This window comes from Lasioglossum baleicum, chromosome 5 (genome assembly GCF_051020765.1).
Source record: "Lasioglossum baleicum chromosome 5, iyLasBale1, whole genome shotgun sequence".
NCBI lineage: Eukaryota > Metazoa > Arthropoda > Insecta > Hymenoptera > Halictidae > Lasioglossum > Lasioglossum baleicum.
In genome coordinates, this window is record NC_134933.1 from 15100513 (window position 1) to 15119406 (window position 18894).

General features: G+C 29.6%; 6 protein-coding genes across 21 annotated transcripts; 3 read left to right on the plus strand and 3 right to left on the minus strand.

Moving 5' to 3' along the window:
* Positions 1-223: 223 nt before the first annotated feature.
* Positions 224-3285, minus strand: LOC143209201 (major facilitator superfamily domain-containing protein 12). The gene is made up of 8 exons (XM_076424562.1): positions 2561-3285; positions 1893-2201; positions 1621-1828; positions 1325-1536; positions 878-1237; positions 640-790; positions 435-553; positions 224-362 (listed from the first exon to the last, which is right to left on the minus strand). Exons 2-8 carry the CDS (start codon positions 2197-2199, stop codon positions 271-273), a joined length of 1449 nt encoding a protein of 482 aa, XP_076280677.1. The 5' UTR covers positions 2200-2201; positions 2561-3285; the 3' UTR covers positions 224-270.
* Positions 3286-3419: 134 nt separating this feature from the next.
* Rnasek (Ribonuclease kappa) lies at positions 3420-4637 on the minus strand. Its single transcript, XM_076424571.1, has 2 exons — positions 4428-4637; positions 3420-3900 (listed from the first exon to the last, which is right to left on the minus strand). Exons 1-2 carry the CDS (start codon positions 4494-4496, stop codon positions 3679-3681), a joined length of 291 nt encoding a protein of 96 aa, XP_076280686.1. The 5' UTR covers positions 4497-4637; the 3' UTR covers positions 3420-3678.
* Positions 4638-5123: 486 nt separating this feature from the next.
* Positions 5124-8199, plus strand: Rush (pleckstrin homology and FYVE domain containing family member rush hour). Of its 4 annotated transcripts, none has more exons than XM_076424570.1 (8): positions 5124-5220; positions 5835-5899; positions 6007-6144; positions 6261-6324; positions 6667-6723; positions 6799-6905; positions 7041-7295; positions 7403-8199. In XM_076424570.1, the coding sequence occupies exons 1-8, from the start codon at positions 5205-5207 to the stop codon at positions 7430-7432; spliced, it is 732 nt and encodes a 243-aa protein (XP_076280685.1). In that variant the 5' UTR covers positions 5124-5204; the 3' UTR covers positions 7433-8199. The 4 variants fall into 4 exon arrangements, with proteins under 4 accessions (XP_076280685.1, XP_076280682.1, XP_076280683.1 ...); XM_076424567.1 differs by having other exon boundaries at positions 5125-5220; positions 6598-6723; XM_076424568.1 differs by lacking the exon at positions 5124-5220 and adding an exon at positions 5259-5386 and having other exon boundaries at positions 6598-6723.
* A 390-nt stretch (positions 8200-8589) lies between these two features.
* LOC143209000 (exosome complex component RRP43) lies at positions 8590-10718 on the plus strand. Its single transcript, XM_076424100.1, has 6 exons — positions 8590-8784; positions 9127-9163; positions 9228-9365; positions 9440-9734; positions 10251-10578; positions 10673-10718. The coding sequence occupies exons 1-5, from the start codon at positions 8687-8689 to the stop codon at positions 10424-10426; spliced, it is 744 nt and encodes a 247-aa protein (XP_076280215.1). The 5' UTR covers positions 8590-8686; the 3' UTR covers positions 10427-10578; positions 10673-10718.
* Positions 10719-10856: 138 nt separating this feature from the next.
* Positions 10857-13134, minus strand: LOC143209004 (uncharacterized). The gene is made up of 2 exons (XM_076424103.1): positions 11887-13134; positions 10857-11609 (listed from the first exon to the last, which is right to left on the minus strand). The coding sequence occupies exons 1-2, from the start codon at positions 11887-11889 to the stop codon at positions 11100-11102; spliced, it is 513 nt and encodes a 170-aa protein (XP_076280218.1). The 5' UTR covers positions 11890-13134; the 3' UTR covers positions 10857-11099.
* LOC143208969 (uncharacterized) lies at positions 12200-18844 on the plus strand. Of its 13 annotated transcripts, XM_076423996.1 has the most exons (11): positions 12379-12755; positions 13169-13851; positions 13917-14496; positions 14592-14718; positions 14811-15007; positions 15095-15196; positions 15283-16492; positions 16574-17982; positions 18068-18324; positions 18423-18636; positions 18705-18844. In XM_076423996.1, the coding sequence occupies exons 3-11, from the start codon at positions 13972-13974 to the stop codon at positions 18780-18782; spliced, it is 4119 nt and encodes a 1372-aa protein (XP_076280111.1). In that variant the 5' UTR covers positions 12379-12755; positions 13169-13851; positions 13917-13971; the 3' UTR covers positions 18783-18844. The 13 variants fall into 13 exon arrangements, with proteins under 13 accessions (XP_076280103.1, XP_076280107.1, XP_076280113.1 ...); XM_076423988.1 differs by lacking the exon at positions 12379-12755 and adding an exon at positions 12200-12326 and having other exon boundaries at positions 15283-17982; XM_076423992.1 differs by lacking the exon at positions 12379-12755 and adding an exon at positions 12200-12326 and having other exon boundaries at positions 13169-13257; positions 15283-17982.
* The last annotated feature ends 50 nt before the right edge of the window (positions 18845-18894 follow it).

The following is an 18894-nucleotide window of genomic DNA, read 5'->3' on the forward strand; positions in this document are numbered from 1 at the left end:
TTAGTTAGTTGTTTACTAATTATTATGTATTGCATTACCTGTTACGATCAAATTGGTTCAATGGTGTACAGGCTATGTATATGTACAGTTGAAATGTAATATACTCCAACAAGTATGTAAAAATTAAACTTTTTAATCATGCATTGTGATATGCTGTAACAATAGTATATTACGATTGGTATAAAAATAAGTATCATATTTTTCTTAACCATTTTTCTAATTTATGTTCCAAATGAAACTTGAATTAGTTCAATGATATTATTTTCTAGACTAAGTGATAGGCTCTTGATGTAATATATTTGTAGGTTCCGTTGACGTATTATCGGTTTCTGTAGGTTGTTCCGAAGTTAATGTACGATACACTGAAAAGTATTCAAATTAATCTATCAAAATATACTTTGCTTTTACAACTGAAACCTTCAGTTTCTATTTACCTGTACTATGAGAAAACGGTTTTGTAAATAAAATCACTAGGGAACCAACGATTGCAGAAGCACTGCACACATAAACCAATATGTCTCTGTAGTAATTTTTCGAGCTGCTCCAATTTGCTCTAGAATAAGAAAGAGAGAATAAAAAATAAGAAATATTAAAATTGTTACATAACTGAAATATTAGAAAGCATAAAAAAGTACTAACAAGTATTGAATAATTATTACTGCTAAACCATTGGAGAGTTTATCTGTGAAACTCATTATACCATATACGAGTGCACCGTTATTCGTATTCTGCCCGATAAAGTCTGCGATAAGACCGAGGCTAGTCACCAACATAATAGAACCAGCAAATCCTGTGAAAGCGATATTTAGCCAATTTATAAATATTTTACATATTTTACAGAGTTAATAACGGTTTTATAAATATGGAATGCTACTACCTAAAATTAGAGACACTGGATAAATTTGATACTTCGTGTACGTCATGCCTGTGCCACATCGAATCCAAATACAAGCGCATACACCCAGCATAACACCCAAACAAAATGAAATTTTTCTGCCTAGCCTCGTATTTAATTTTTCAATAATTAAAGACATTACAAGACTACTCAAAAACATTATCAAAGGAATTATAGCCAAAGACGTAGCTGGCATAAGTAACGATTCGTGTAAATACAAAGGAATATAAATTTGTAATAAATTCACAAACAAACGGGTAGATATGTATACACAGGCCACTTGATACAAACGTGGGTCTTTCAATAGTACTGGTATGGATCTTGCATCTCTGCGCGTTGCTCCTAAAAAACCAATTAAATTTTACCATCAATGAATTCTAATTATTATGTAGTAAATACAGGGAACAATGAATAAAAAATCAACCGAACCATTAAAGCTACCAACAGCTCCTTCCTTAACAAAGATATGGAATAAAATCGACGATAGAGATCCTAATCCTATACCGATAAATAAAATTTCTTGAAACTTCTTTGCATCGCCAGGGCCAATTTGAGAATCTGCACCATTAGTGTTTGTTATATGTAATACTGCCCATGCGACACAATAAACAAATATATTTGACAAAACAGTGAAACTGTACCTATTTACAAAAAAGCATAATGAATGTAATAAAACAGTTTTGTGGCACACGTATTTTGAACACAAGATTGGTTTTGAAGAATACCTAATAGCTATGAGTTCTGTTCTTTCATATTCAGAAGGTGTAAGTTCTGGAACTAATGACAAGTGTGATATTTGCACAGCAGCCCAACCGAATTGAAAGATTACAACAAACGCAGCATAATAAATTAATTGAGCCCATTTATCGCTTGTCTCGCATCCGATACAAGGTGAAAATATAAAAGGAAAAGCGAATAAAATGCACAAAGTACCTGAAATGTATAGTTTAAAAAATATTTCTTAATTTATTACAAAAAATATAGAAAATATTTATACCTATCAGATGCCATGTCTTCCTCCTTCCATATTTACATAGCCAGAATTCGTCGTGATTGTCAGAATGAAATCCAACGAATGGAGTGGCTATAGCATCTGCTATTTGACCGATAAGTAAAATTATTCCAGCCAACGTAGCATTGAATCCCAATACCAAATGAAAGTACACTAACAAATATGTAAACCACATAGAAGCACAAATATCATTTAATATGTGTCCTATGCCATATGCTAGTTTTACTGAAAGCGATAAACGTTGAATTATTTCAATATAATCGCTTGCTATACTTCTACGTTCTGCTTCCATTGCTGTAAAATCCAATAAGATATTGTAAGTCTTAAGGTATTCTTCCTATACACAGTCAACGTGGAAATGTTATCAGTAGACCGCAGATCTTTATGTAAAATAAAAATGTTCTGCATAGATTGTGGGAAGCAGGAATAAAATAAAAATTGATTTCATCCCTTAAAGACTTTGTTACATTAAAAACAACATTATAGTGTTCTTAAATTTTTCTAATCCTTTACTGTTATATATTTCACTCAACCAATTTCTTCATAAATGCATAAAGATCTGCAGTCTAAATAATTATCAGTGACTTATCTATTTCGAATATTTTCGAAATTTCAGACTATAGAAAATTTTTAGTATATTTATATGTACTTACCTACAATATTTTATTTAAATTGAATACATTTCCTTCTATTTATATACATAAATATATGTATACCAATCGTTTTTCGTTTCGTAGAACATACAAAACTGTTTGACTTCTTCTTTTTAGTCTCAATAATATTTAATAATATTTCATATTATCATATACGATAAAAAGCAATTCAAATTATTAATTTAAATGTCATATTTGATAATGAGACTAATCACACAATACATGGACGGATATGTGTAAATAAATACTGTATGAGTATAACCTATATTTAATTCTCACTCAAGTTATCACAATTCTGTATGTTATTGCTGTCAATTTAGTATCTCTAGATTTATTTAATAACATCGTAAATGTTATTAAATCTGCTCTTCCTCTAGTAGAATTTTTAAAGCAAACATCTATTTTATAGTATGCACAACGTTAACAACAGGACAGAGAATGATGGTAGGCGTATTTACACATAAACACAGTAGACAGTAGTCAATAGCAGTAGGTAGTACTAGGTAGTAGGTAGAAACGTTGAGCATGATTCATGAATGATAATTGCGCGATAATTTACGCGAAACATGAACACAATTTTTTGGTATTCATATACATATACTGTTATAAATTGTGTTAATTTATGTAACAAGTGTCTATTACTATCTGTTTTCAAACTTAGCCTTTACGTTTCATACATAAGTTAGTCGTAATTGCTGTTTCATAGATATACTTATTTAGTATTCTACCATGAAACAGTTCAAGTTTAAATAACAGAGGAAAATGAAATCATGCATAGCACTCTAAAAAGAAATAACAGCTTTCATTGATATTATTATATATCTACATTTTTATATGTACATTATTATATGAGACAATGTTTTATCTCATTTATGTAATATATTTAATTTATATATTATATTTATGTAATACATGTAATATATATTTAAAAATTTAGACACATATATATGTTATAAAATAAAATAGTTTTAATGCATCGAACAAGATTTTAATATTAATACTATACCATCGAAAATAATATATAATACTTCTCAACATAATGCTGATAATACAACATTAATTTATAAATTTATATTTATAATTTTTATTTTGTTGTTCAACATACTAACAATACTATTTCAGACGCTAAGAGACATTCTTGAATTTATATAAAATTGATGTCCTGAGAACAGGAATGTGAGAACATAAATGCACGCCGCAATCCAACAATTGTATGCATTCTGCGTATAGCCTCTGTCTGCTTCAGCATAAAATTCATGAACATCTTTGAAGTCACCCTTCAATGGAAGATCTTCTACTAAAGCGACACTTTTAACATAGAAAAATATTCCCATCAGGAGCTGAAAATCAAACAGAATTGACATATTCATATACGATATGCATACACAATGTAGATAAATATACGGAAAAGATTAAAACAATGTAAAATGTCCTAGGAACATTTATGGTCATGTACTCCAAAGAGTACATTATATAGCATATTCACTTTTTTTAATAGATACAGAAGTAAAGTGGATTTAAATCATCATCTGATAAGGTCCTCATTTAATTCAAAATTCTTCAGTACATTTTGTCTGTGTATTAATCGTATATTGAAATTGAATTGAAAGTATTACTTACTAGTTAAAATATACCCTTACTAGTTGGAATATATATATTTAAAAAATGAAAAATGTTGTCCTCGGAACATCTATCGTCATGTACTCCAAAGAGTACATTATGTAGTATATTCAATTTTTTTATTGATATAAAATTAAAGTAGACTAAAGTCACCATCTGATAAGGTCCTCATTTAATTCAAAATTCTTCAGTACATTTTATCTGTGTATTAATCGTATATTGAAATTGAATTGAAAGTATTACTTACTAGTTGAAATATACCCCAAGTAGATAATATCAAGCCACACAGGGCATATTTGGGTCCACATATCTTCATTTTTAACCAAAAACTGACTTTCTTCCGTTCTGTACGGAATAACCTAACAAAGATCTTATAACAACTATTGTGTCGCTACGCCCTCGGTGATCATATGATTTTCATTGACGAATAGAGGGACAACTATCGATATCTCGAAGTAGGGTACATCAGGGTACATCCGGTATTCAAAATTTCAACAAATGACTTTTATATAAAGCTGAAGTTAACTATGTGGTATGGTTGAATAATTGTAGAACTTGTGTATTATTAGATTATTGATGAGTTTCTCCTCCAAATATGCATAATGCACATGTACGTAAATTTATTCTATTTGAAGTTTACAATAAGAAGGTTTTCTTACAATTTAATTGAAAACCAATCGAACGAAATTTGCATAAAATTTTATACATACATAGATACATATGTATATATATACCTATACTTATACATATATATATATATATATATGTACTAATATAATATATTATAGATAAGATTTACGTTGTAGAAATGTTAACTTTTCGAAAATATTTGCTTTAAATATGTAATGATATTGTTTCTTCCATTATACTTTTATAATTATGTATAAAAATCACCCTTTTGTAAATCCACACATTGAAATTTTATACATTTGATACGCATTATGAACGCGACAAATCGTAGCGAAACGTGAAACATGGATGTGATTCATACTTCCTGTTGTTGTCAGCCCTGATTCATAGGATCATGGTTGACCGATTGGGTTAGTTTATATCCCATTTATTATCAATTAATTAATGTTACGAATTGCACGAAAATTTTCACCTGTTTTCGACGAAATACTTCAAGATTTGTGATACTTGTTTCCCGTGGTTGGATAATTTACGTGATGCGTATTTTACGATTTGTGACATTTTGATCGAATAACGGTGAAGTTTAGTAGCTTGTGTTTTTGACAGTTAATAATATATACCTACGATCTTCCCGAAAACGAATAATTGAATCTTGATCAAGTTCTATTTATTAATATATATTCCATTGAAAATATATCGACAGTCATTTAATGTACTTACGATTTGTTGCAGTATATAGGACTGTTAATTGCATTTAACTTGTTTTTAACATATATCGATACAAGAGTCACGATATTGATTCCAGTTCACGAATTGGAAGATCTACCAATTTATGCTCCATAACTTGTGACATTCGTATCGGGTAAAAATATAGTTTGATAGGTCTTATTTACGACAGTTACATACGCTACGTGTTAATCGACAAAAGACAATATTAAGCCTGCATTTGTATTTTGTACATCGCTGGAAGGAATTACACGAGTATAAACTAATAATTATTTATCTTTACTATGACTTTTTACAGTAAATAGCGAAGCCAATGCCAGGCGTATCGCAATGGTCGAAAACTGCTTTGGCAGTTCTGGCCAGGTAAAGTTGAATCATTAAATACAATCATTGATTATCTATTCTTTGTATTATTGGAAAATACCAATTAAATTTCGTTGAAATTAATTTAGGTATACTATTTATTTCAGCCACTTGCAGTACCTGGAAGAGTTTTGGTTGGCGAAGGGGTCTTGACCAAAATGTGTAGAAAGAAACCAAAACCAAGACAGTTCTTTCTATTTAATGATATATTGGTATATGGAAACATTGTAATCAACAAAAAGAAGGTGCTTTAATGAAGTTTTTGTTATAAATCCATAAATGCATCTAAAAGTTCATAGAAATCAATTGAATCTCTTTTTTATCTTATTATAAAACAAATTAATATTCTTTGTATCAACAGTATAACAAACAACATATTATACCACTTGAAGAAGTAAAACTGGAGTCTTTGGCCGACGATGGCCGTAAGTTACATTTTCATTATTGATTTGTTATAAATATTATTTTATGAATCGCGCTTGAAAGAAAATACAATTTTCTGGTAAAAGAAAGTAATATAATTATGTCTGACGCAAGAGTACTTTTATCTTGACTATTGCTTCTTTATTTATAATAGTTTCCAGCAATAATTTTTAGGCTACTAATTATTATACTATTTATTATATATTGCACACATTCAATGTTGCAAATGTTTATAATTATACAAAGATAATATAGTAATTCATCGTTATTTATAGAATATCGTAATGGTTGGCTTATAAAGACATTAACAAAATCATTCGCTGTTTATGCTGCCACTGCAACAGAAAAACAAGAATGGATGGCTCATATTACAAAATGCATTGAAGATTTATTAAGAAAAAGTAAGTACCATTGTTATTACTCTGTTTAATAAATCCGAAACATTTGAAATTTCTAAATGACTTTACATATAACAGGTGGTAAGAAACCAGTTGAAATTCATGCAGCTGTTTGGGTACCGGATAATGAAGCCACAATCTGTATGCATTGTAATAAAACACAGTTTACAGTCTTGAATAGACGGGTATATATACATACACATATACATATATATATTTATATACATACATACATGTATATGTATATTAGCAGAATTTTAAGTAAATTTGCTGGGGCTTATACTTCTTCTATATTTTAAAGCATTTCTAACATTTTTTAGCACCATTGTAGGCAGTGCGGAGCTGTAGTATGCGGACCTTGCAGTAATAAAAAATTATTACTACCAGGACAAGGGAATGGAAAAGCAGTTAGAGTTTGCTTACAATGCTTTGATGCAGCTAGTAAAGTAAAAGCATCTTCACCGACTACCGATAGCTTGAATAACAAATATCAGCAACGTAATTCTGCCGATAGTTCAGGAGGAGATAGCTCTGGTGATGATGACGATGGAAATAAAGAAGAAAATCATGATGAGGTAATAATTTATATATATTTTACATATAATGCTTGTGATGTATCTACTTGTCTCTTTTTATACCAGCATCATCATTGGTAACAATTTCAATATTTTAACTGTTTCAGCCCAAATTTTATTCTACGCTTGCCCGATGAAGTTAACCAGATCACTGTTAAAGCAAAAATGCCTACAAATCGAATCGTTATTCACAACTATATTTTTAAAAATTAATAACATGAATTTCTCAGTTATAAACACTTCTAGTAAACAAAAATCGCTAAAACTATTTTTAAATTATATTATTGCAGAGAACTAGGCAACAAATGTCTGTGTATAACTAAGTAAAATGATTTTGTATGAAATTTTGAGGACTAGTTTAAATTGTATATCTAATTTATATAAGTGCATAACTTGAAAAATATATTTGACTTTTGATGGTAGTTTTTTAATCTATTTCTAATACTACACAGACAGTCAAACAAAAAGACTATTATTCTTAAACTCTTTGTATGTAACAAGATTATGAAAATTTTGACCGTTTATACTTGTATCTTGTTATATTGTAATATTTCCAGTATTTACTACAATTAGATGCTAATTTTCCTTGATAAAATATTCTATAAATACATATATGCCACACTGTGCCTTTCCAACTATGTAGATCGTTTCATCTTTTTTACTGTTTATACAGAATTGATATTAATCTAACATTAATTTCTAAGGAGACACATTATATAATGAATTTGTATTCGCATAAAATTAAATTTCTTATAGTCAAATTGTATTATAAGATTAATGAAATCACTGTAAAATGCGAATATTGTATTAATAAGCGAAATATGTAATAATAAACAATATAATATTTATGTAAGCTATGTTCTTCATATTTTTCATTAAAATTGATATAAGTGGTGCAACTGAATATTATTGTAAATTTTATTATATAGATGACTACATACATAAATATATTTATCATTTACAATATATATACCTATAGGTATCTGTATATAATACATTTTTCAAAATGCTATTCCACATGTATAAAAGCTCTTACAACGATTCAAATAACGAATTGCATTGTATTTCTTTTTATTTTTTTCTTGTTTTTCAAAGATTCCTGAAACTATATATGTTTATATATTTTTTTTTTTAAAAGTTCAGATAATACCTACTAAGTCAATAAATTATATGTAAAATGTAAAAATATATATATTTTATATAGTACATAAATATGTATATAAATATATAAATACTTACACTTTCCTGTATCTATATATATTTAGATACGGAATTGTATATTATATTGTTTGTAGTCATATGATTGTAGTGGATCAGTGGACGAGTTGAGATTGGTTGGGATTTGGTATGGGATTTGGGATAGAAGATAGAACGATAGAACATATATATATATGTATATAAAGTATATATGTAGAACCAAAGAGTGTGTAGCAGTGTGTATTCAGTGTGTAAAACAGTGGGAAATTCGTATTATGGATACACAATACAAGTCGGTATTTAAAACTTTATGTATTGTGTTTTACTTAAAACTATTTGCATTTATTGCAAACTTTATTTAAAAATACTAAAAATATATTTACCGAAAAGTAAGAAAGTCTATTTGAACAGTTAATAATTCATTTTCGTTTCATTTTAACATAACCTATTTAACAGTCTGTTATTGGAATAACTTCCGATATAAATATATACACTGAAAAGATTACAAAATATATCTCAACAAACTTTTTTACGAGATGTTTGAAATATTTGAATAACTGTGTTGAAAGTATATATGTTTAAAAAGTGATAACACAATAATTCAATTCACATGTACATATATATATAATTACAGGACCATTCACCCGGTGAAATATCTACAAGACCATTTGGTGAGCAAACGTATACTTTTATTTGTAGTTTACTATCATTTATAAATTTATTGAAAATTTTTAGGCACAAGATGTTCGTCCCGATGGTAGACAATTTCTATCTTTTCGTCCGATAAGCATAAACATATCATCGATTACTCATGCTGATAGTTCGTCAATATTTAAAATTGGCAATACAACAGTTGTTTGCGGTGTTAAAGCTGTAAGTACTCTGATATAGGATATACTTACATATCTGTACATATGTATAACAATGAAATGTTTACTATGCTGTAGGAACTAGCGATACCAAAAACAGAATCTCCTGATTGTGGGTATATTGTACCAAACGTTGAACTTTCTCCATTATGTTCACCAAAATTTCGACCTGGTCCACCAAGCGATCAAGCACAAATTATTTCAAAAACAATAGAAAATATATTAAAAAATTCAGAAGCTATAGATTTAAAAGATCTATGCATTTGCAAAGGTAAACTAGTATGGGTGCTATACTGTGATCTATTATGTATTAATTACGATGGTTCTGTAATCGATGCTAGTATCGGAGCATTAACTAGCGCACTCAACACATGTAAGTTTCATTCATAAATATTTTTCTGGCTCCTGACGGTTTTTGACTCCTTCTTCTCACTCAGTGTATCTTCTATGGTAATACCCCTTTCTAGTTCCCTACATTCTCTTATTGCAGTAAAGTCGTGATCTAGCTCCCTGAGGATCTCCACGATCACTGTCCCTTTGCCTACCCCTTCCATTGGGGGGGTATCCCTGCGAGGGGCCAAGAAGCTCGAGCTGCCTTGGCCGCCACACGGTTTGTGTTTTCATGCTGTCCTTTTCTACGTTTAGCATCCTTTGTACTGTCGGTGCGGTCGACTCAGTCATAAAAAAATATTTTCCCTACACGATCTCTGCCCTGCTCGGAACAGACAATGGGAGCTAGATCACGACTTTACTATATATGTTTTTCCAAATGTCCAAACGTATCCCCGCATAGCTCCACATTTTCGACCTTCCTCTGTCTCCCAAAATCTATTCCACTTTTTTATTGTCTCCAAATTTAATATGTATTTGTAAATTTCTGTTTTTACAGTGAAGCTGCCTGAAACAGAATACAACGTGGCAACTGGAAATATTTCTGTACATCCTATGAATAAGATACAGTTTCCAGTTAAATCTCTGCCAGTTTCTGTAACATTTGCTATATTCGATAAGTGTGTTTACAATATTTTGAAATATAAATTAATTTATTCTTTGCAACTTATATGAAGTACAAAATATTAAATATGTACACTTATTGTTTATTCATTTATACAGTCAATTATTAATTGCTGATCCTACCGACGAAGAGGAAACTTTCTGTTTAGGGAGATTGACGATAGTAATGGACGAGGAAAAGATTTGTTGCATACATAAACCTGGTGTGTTGTGAATTATTATTACTAAGAATATGCATTTAAACAAATTATATTCTTAACAGAATACTTGTATATACATAAAATATTATTTACCTAGGTGGAGTCCCTATTTCATGCGAGTTATTTTTAAAGAGCTTAGCAAAATCCAGGAAAAGAACAGAATTGGTAAGATCGCTAATTAATACTGCTATGTCATCAGCAAAAGAAGAACAACCAAAAAAACAAAGTGTATGAAATATGCATTTGCAGTCCTAATAAAATGATTCATAATTATTTTTTTAATCATTTATTTACACTATACTCTTATCTTATAAATTACATTTTGCAGTATAAAATTTTATATGTAACACTTTTTTTGTTTTTATTGTCACGTATAATAATTAACAATTAGAATATTCTATCCTAAGGTAAGTATAAATAATCGTTTTCTATTATAGATTTGTACAATTGAATTGTGCAAAGAAATATTGTTGAATATATAACGAATACATAGGTATTATTTGTAATTATTAAATTCATAGAAATTAGTACAAACTCGTTTTTTTCATAATCCGCAGAAATTCTTCTTGAGAAATTTCTCCGTCCCCATCTTTGTCTGCTTCATCTATCATTTCTTGCAACTCTTCATCTGTCAGATTTTCACCTAATTCTCGAGCAACTCTTTTCAAATTCTTGAACGTTATTTTTCCTGTGTTATCATCGTCGAACAATCGAAATGCTTTCAAAACTTCATCTTTTGTATCCTTTTCTAGCATTTTTATAGACATTAAGTTCAAAAACTCTTCGAATGACAATGTGCCAAGACCATCTGGATCAACGTCGGCTATTAGTTTTTTCATTTCTTCCTTTTTAGGCTCGAATCCGAGAGCCCTAATGGCTACTTTAAGTTCTTTGGTAGCGATTCTTCCAGTACCATCTGGATCAAATAGATCGAAAGCTTCTTTTATATCACTTTTTTGTTCTGCTGTCAAATCTAACTTTGGGGGCCCCTTTTTTTTAACAGTAATGACTGCTTGCTTTTTAGACGTAGAAGCCTAAAACATAATTATTAATTTATTTCTACATACATATTAACGCTTTACCTACTAGCAATGACTTAATAGTCTTTTAAAAATTAGAAAAGATTAACAATCGAGGACTTCTTAACAGATTTTTCAATGGCAACAGTATTCATTCACAAGCCAACAAGCTCTCTGATAGAATTGTTATTTATAAAGAAAGCATTAAGCTTCTTTCAGTCATTAGACAACCTATTAATATGCTTTTTGTAGATATAGCGTTAAGAAAAAATGTAATAATGCTTGTACGTACCATGGTTGAAAATTAATTGAATGTTTCCAGGTAAGAAATTATAGTAGTCCTGCTTAGCATAAATTTCTATATGTTGTGGAATACTACTTATTTAATTATTAGTTTATTAGAGTATACAACAATATGTATAACATTACAAATTTTATAATTTGCCGGTACTCGTTTTATGTAATTAAAATGTCAATTGTTATGGTACTGGTTATCTCAGTTGTTTATGTTTGGTACAAGGTACAGCATAATAGTACATGGAAAATTAAAATTTGAATATACATACATATATATATATACATACATGCATACATATATACATAGTAAAGTTTATTTTGTGTAACGAATAGTAGAGAGTGTACTGGTATACATTGCGTGTATATGTAAATATTTAGTAGTAGTGAGTGTATATTATAGTGAGTGATCAAAGGAAGACTATCCAACTATTTATTGTAAGATATTGTATTTATACATGCAGAGATACATTTTAGTATGTAACTATCGAGTATCATTGTATGAAAGATAATTGATCTACGATATTCGCACTATTTGAGAATATTACAGTAAAAACACAAAAAGCATTGAAGCAAAGTAAATGTATGGTGGAACGTGGAACGCGATCGTATTTATTTTGCCATGACAGCACCAGCACTGTGCATGTATATGTATATATGTAGATACATCCTATATATGTAAAATACATATTTATATATACATCTTGTTTCCTAAACAAGAACTACAATTTCTCTCATCATGTATGAACCGATAGTTATACAAATACAAAAACCTCGTAATCTTCGCGGCACACCGGCTGGTAGAGTTCAAATAATTACTACTTTAGCAAAAATTTTTGGTATGTTCGGGATTACTGTTTCAGTTAGGTAAATGTCTGCATGTTTCATACGGTATAATTAAATTTGATTTCGTTCATTAAATGCCTTTGCTTTCCTGAAATTGGACAGTTATAAAAGAATAAAGTTCATGCTAATAATAATATTTACTCGAGGCTATTGGTTTTATTTTTATTTATTCGATATAAAGGAATAATCATAAGTTAACCTTGTTGTGTAAGGTGTTTAACCAATCAATGAAGGTGCGTGAGTTTATTTTGACCCAAACTTTCAACAGTACCTACTTTCAGTATTTATGAGAGATATTTCAATAAAGTTGAGATATCTATAATAGATCTGTTGATAAAATGATGTAGAATGTGATTGTAGCGGTACAATGAATGAAACGTATAGTGCTCATTTGACCAATGTAAACGTAATAATTATTGATTTCTATGTTACAGTGCTTTTCTTATAAAGAAAAGGAAGTTAGTCAGAGAACTCGATGGAACTATGATGATTCATGAAGTGGAGACGGATATCGGAGTGAAAGGTTTTTCTCTACCGTTTTTTAAGTGAAAAATTGTTATTCTGGCTGGAACGGATTATCGAATCTGAAAACACATTGGACTAATAAACAGCTTGTAGATATATTCATAGTTTTCATTTCATTGTTAATCAACTTTTGAAGCAGTTTCACGTAAGATATGATTGTTTGAAAAAGTGTAATGTACCTAAGTAGTCACGTATGATTCTTAGAACAGTACCTCCGATACGATAATAATGTACAGACAAGTATACAGATAAAAGGATATTTCTAGTAATAAATCATGTCTAATTTCTGAGTTAAACCTTTCCAAATTATGAAATAAAACTTTCATTTGATTATTTTTATAATAATACATACATATAATTTCTATAGTTTTTAATTGTGCTCCATCTGGTTTATAGTGTCACATCCGGTGGTCCAGCAGCAATCAAAATATATTTTTAATCTTTTTCCGATAATGTTGCACAAGAAGTAAACACTGAATTTCATTATCGTTAAGCTATCGAATATTGTATTGAGTTACCAACATTGAAAATATATTTTGATTGTTAATTATCATCAGTGGTTGGATCACCGGACATGACAACAGTATATATGGTATATGGTATAATACATACAAGTTGTTTTACTTTATATGTATATAAAATACATTTCATTTACAGTACTGGTGCAAAGTTATTAGAATGTATTCCAAGATAATTTATTGATACAACCGAAATGGATGAAAAGGGGCAAGATACTAAATATAATATTTTTATGAATACTGAAACCGAAGGTGACAGTATATTAGACTTTAAAAGTCCAGAATCAAATATTACTAAAACAAAATTAAGCGAATTTGTTAAGCCCACGAATATAAAACAAAAGAAAAAAGCAACAACAAAATTAAAGAGTATTCCAAAGAATCAAAAAGACACAAAATCAAAGCAACAATCGGAAAAAAGAAGCTTCCAACCTTCTATAGAATCATCTTATTTTAAGTTTAAAAACAACGATGATAATAAAGATTCAACAACCAACTTGCAAGTAGCTCTTGTATGTCCATTATGTTTTAAAACATTCAAAGATGTGGACTCTCAAGTGGCACACATGAAGATTTGTGCATGCAAAAATAACATTTCAACAAAGAAGTTATTAGATGCTATAGAGCTTCAAAAACGTCAAGAAGACGAAAGGAAATTATTAGGTTTACTTGCAGCACCGATAGTGCAAGAAAAGAAGAAGTCTGTAGCCCGCAAAGTGGTATGTATTGTACAATGCATACAAAATGTACTTGACATTCTACATGAAAGGATATGGTTCTAAATTGAATTTAATCGAAACTTTCTCTTTTATAGAATTCACATGACGATTCTGATTTTGATCTTGCATTAGCGTTGTCAAAGTCTCTTCATGAAGTGGAAGAATTTGTGAATGTTCAACCTGTAAATGTCCAACCTGCAATCCTTGTAAAAAATAGGAAAAGTATACTTTTGTTGTGTTCATAGATTTACTTAGAGATACTTTAATAACCAGTTTCAGAACAGTCTTTTTATACGGTGACATTTTTCTAACAGGAGTACACAATGTGGTAACTGTTCTCAAAACACGAACCCAAGAAGAGCGAAATCGTATTTTAACTGAAAGAATAGCAGAAATTCTTATGGGTGATGAACCATTTACTCAAAAACCAAACAAAGAAATCATATGTAATAAAAAGTTTACTGTAAAAACTGATTTGAAAAGTTATTTACTTCAGGATCTTTTTCACGAGGTAGAAATATTATTTGATCTTATTGTCATCTTAGTATCATATAATTGTCATTAATTAATTAAAAATTTCTTGTCGTATAAATTAAAGAGTGAAAAGCTATGGGATAAAGCAGAATTACCTCGAAGTGAAATATCTTTTTATGTATCAAATTTATCGGAGTACATATTTCCACGAGAAAAACAACTGAAAGTGAGGAAATAGTACTTTACATATTACATATACTAATTGATATTCGCTTAATAATATATTAACATTATTTAAATTCATACTTGTAGGAATGCGAAGAAGATAACAGAGAACCGAGTGAGGATAAGACAGAAAAAAGCATGGATGAGAAAACATTTTGTAAAATGTCGCAAAACGATTTACATTTAATTGATGGTAAATGTGAAAATTGTAATGATAGACAGTACATTGATTCCCTATTGAACAATTGGGGAAACACATTAAATGACAGTTCTGCAAGTGATATAATAGTATTTGTCGATAATAATAAATATATTTGGGCACACAAATTAGTCTTTTATGTACAGTGTTCTAATATACTACTTGATGTTATGCCCAACGATAATTCGCAATTTACTACAGTCAAAGAAAAGATATGCTGGCCTGATATAACTTACAGTGTTGCGTTAGCATTCTTGGAATTTATCTACAGTGGAAATATTAAGAAGCATTTCGATGTCTGTAAGAATGAACAAAGTTCTTCTACTTTGAGGAGTTTAGCAAGAAAGTATAAAGTGAAAGAATTATTTGCATATTTACAAAGAAAGGGGACTGAAATTAAGCAGCAAGTAAACATTCAAACAGAAAAAATAAAAGATAATGTACACGGAAAAATATTAAATGTAAAAGAAGATGATAATTTGAATGAATATGCAAGTATATCACAGAGTTTACTTTGCGAAAAGAAAAAAGAATGTAAAGAATTATTATATAAAGATGAACAATCGAGCGAAGAAGAAAGAATAAAAGATACTGTACACAGAAGAATATTAAATGTAAAAGAAAACGATAATTTGAATGAATATGCAAGTATATCACAGAGTTTACTTTGCGAAAAGAAAAAAGAATGTAAAGAATCATTATATAAAGATGAACAATCGAGTGAAGAGTATTTAGAAGATGTTCTAAATAATTCAGAATCTTTTGAAACTGGAAGAAAAAGTTTAGTATTACCTGCTACGGATACACTGACAGTAAAAGTTACGAACATGAGACAGATAAGTTCAATTAGGCAATGCAACGAATCTCCAGATATGTTTGACGATGTCAATGACTCCATTAGAAGTTGCGAAGAGAAATCTGTTGATCATATAATAGTTACTGACAAATCACAGAGATCTAACAATACTGATATTGTCGATTCCACTGATGTCGATATTGATACAGTAACAATCAGCAGTAACATTGAAGAGAATATGAACTCTTTAGCAAGTACGCCACAGTCGAGTAGACCAACGCGAAGGAGTCTAAACAAATCAGGTATTAAGAGAACGAAAAGTAATTTGAGTTTATTTATCGATCAATTTCGAATAGAAAATGCAAAATCTGATTTTGATACAGATTCTGATACGACAATTACAGCACGAGTGACACCAAAACTGAAGAGAAATCCATTTAATCTGCAAAGTGATAATTCTGATCAGAATTTTATAGTTAATAATGCTACCCTTGTAAAAGGAGAATCAAGGAAAGAAACAGATGTTCTAAATAAGTTCGACTACGTTGATACTAGTTTCCCATTGCATTTACACACTAAGTCCGTAGAAACTGATATCAATGTAAACTTGGATCTCAATTCGATGGACAATTTAACGCAATTATTAGAGAATAATGAAGAAATATATACGCAAAAGTATTCGAAAAGTAATTCGACGAATAGCAACACAACCAGTGCAGAAAGTGCGATTCAAAATGCCATAAATTCTCCTGTAACAGAACCTTTATCACAGAACAGTGAAAGCGTTCAAAATTTAGATAGCAGTATAGATAACTGTAACGAAAGCGATAGTAGTGTTTTGTCAGATTCTCATTCCGATGATGGTGAATTATCAATGTATACAAAATATAAGAAAAAACATGAAAATAATAGTATAGTAAAATATCGAAATTTTCCAGAGCAACATGTACTAAACAATTTTGTAAAAAATAGTTCAAAAGATGATTATTGTGAAGCGAAGAACAACATGAATATGGAAGACATTCCTATATTGTCGGACGAGTACATAGATCTAGAAATGGATTCTGATTTTACACTAATATCAGAAAATGGGAAAGTAAGGGCTTCTAATCTGGAGAAGTCTCTATCATTTTCACAATACCCTACAAATTTCAACGAGACGTTTGACAATGAACATGAGAAAACTGTTAATTCAAGCAAATTAAGGTACACTAAATCAGAAAGTAATATAAATATGGAAACAAAAAGAAACAATTTGTTAGTTTCATCGCCAGAACAAAAAACGAAATCACCTATTTTAATATTGTCTAGTCCAGAAATTGATTTTGTTACTACGAATATAGATACACGCAAAAAGATAGTGGCTAATGAGGTTTCGAATTTGAACGAATTTCATGATAATACTCACATTTTCGAGAAAGATATTTATTTGGCAAATGTTCGTATTGATGATGATAACGACAATGATGGGAAAAATGATGAATCAATTACAACAGTTAATGATAGCATGATCCAGTCAGCAAAACCATTAGTTACAAAAGAAAACATCCGAAAATTGAAACGAAAATCCATGTCAGAAACAAATTTAAACGCTAATGGAAAAAGTAAAAAAGATAGAAAAAATGATACATCGTTTCCTTTTGATACTGTAGACATTGTAGATACTGTAAATCGGTCTCCATGTAATTGTGGTCATAACAAAGTGCTAAGAAAAGTTAAATCTCCTACGATCACTAGGGACAGTTGTACACCTCCTCCTGATTATGATAGCATGAAAACACCGGAACTTCATGTAAGATAATAAATCATATTCTACAAGCGATCGAGACAAATTTAGGATAAATATCAGAAGTAACAATTTGTAGATTTCATTTTAGGCAGAATTACATAGATACGGATTAAAACTACAGAAACGAAGCCGAGCTGTAAAATTGTTGACATATATTTACAACGAGTTGCATCCTACAATTCCTTTAACATCCAAAAAAGTAGTATCTGAGCTTGTACTTATAAATAGCGACGACGAAGAAGAACAAGCAACAGAGCCAGCAAAGAGGAGAAGAAGTTACAGTAAAGATGATGATAATAATTATAACAACGAGTATAGTTATGATTTACCACCTACGCAAGGCAGGTATGTGAAATCTATAGTTTTCGTTAAATAGATTATTATAGTAATATATTACCGATAAATTTCACTACAAAATCATAACAGTTTATCCAAATTTTTAGTACTGAAAAATCGCCGATAAATATAATAGATAAAAGACGACGATCCATACCAAATATCAAAGATGTGTTTCTCGAATTAATAAAAGACCAGAAAGAATTATATAACAATATTTTATCTTACAAGCCATTATGCATTGATTCGGTACACTCCATGTTAAAAGGAAAAGGCTTCAAATACAAAATGAATACATTAATGGACTTTTTGGATGAACAGGTAATATTATTATCATCTTTCAATATATTATTTGATATTTAAGATAATTGATAGTACATTGGTTTCAGTGTATTACATTCTACTTTCAAGATACAAAACAAAGCAAAAAATTAGAAAAAGTAAATGGTAATACAAAAACAAATTAATAAGATATAGCATATTCGATGGTTAATAACAAGTGATATACATGTTTGTTATAAAAGTTGATGTACAGTAAACATATAAGAAACAAATATTGCTCTGGTAATCATTTTGAAG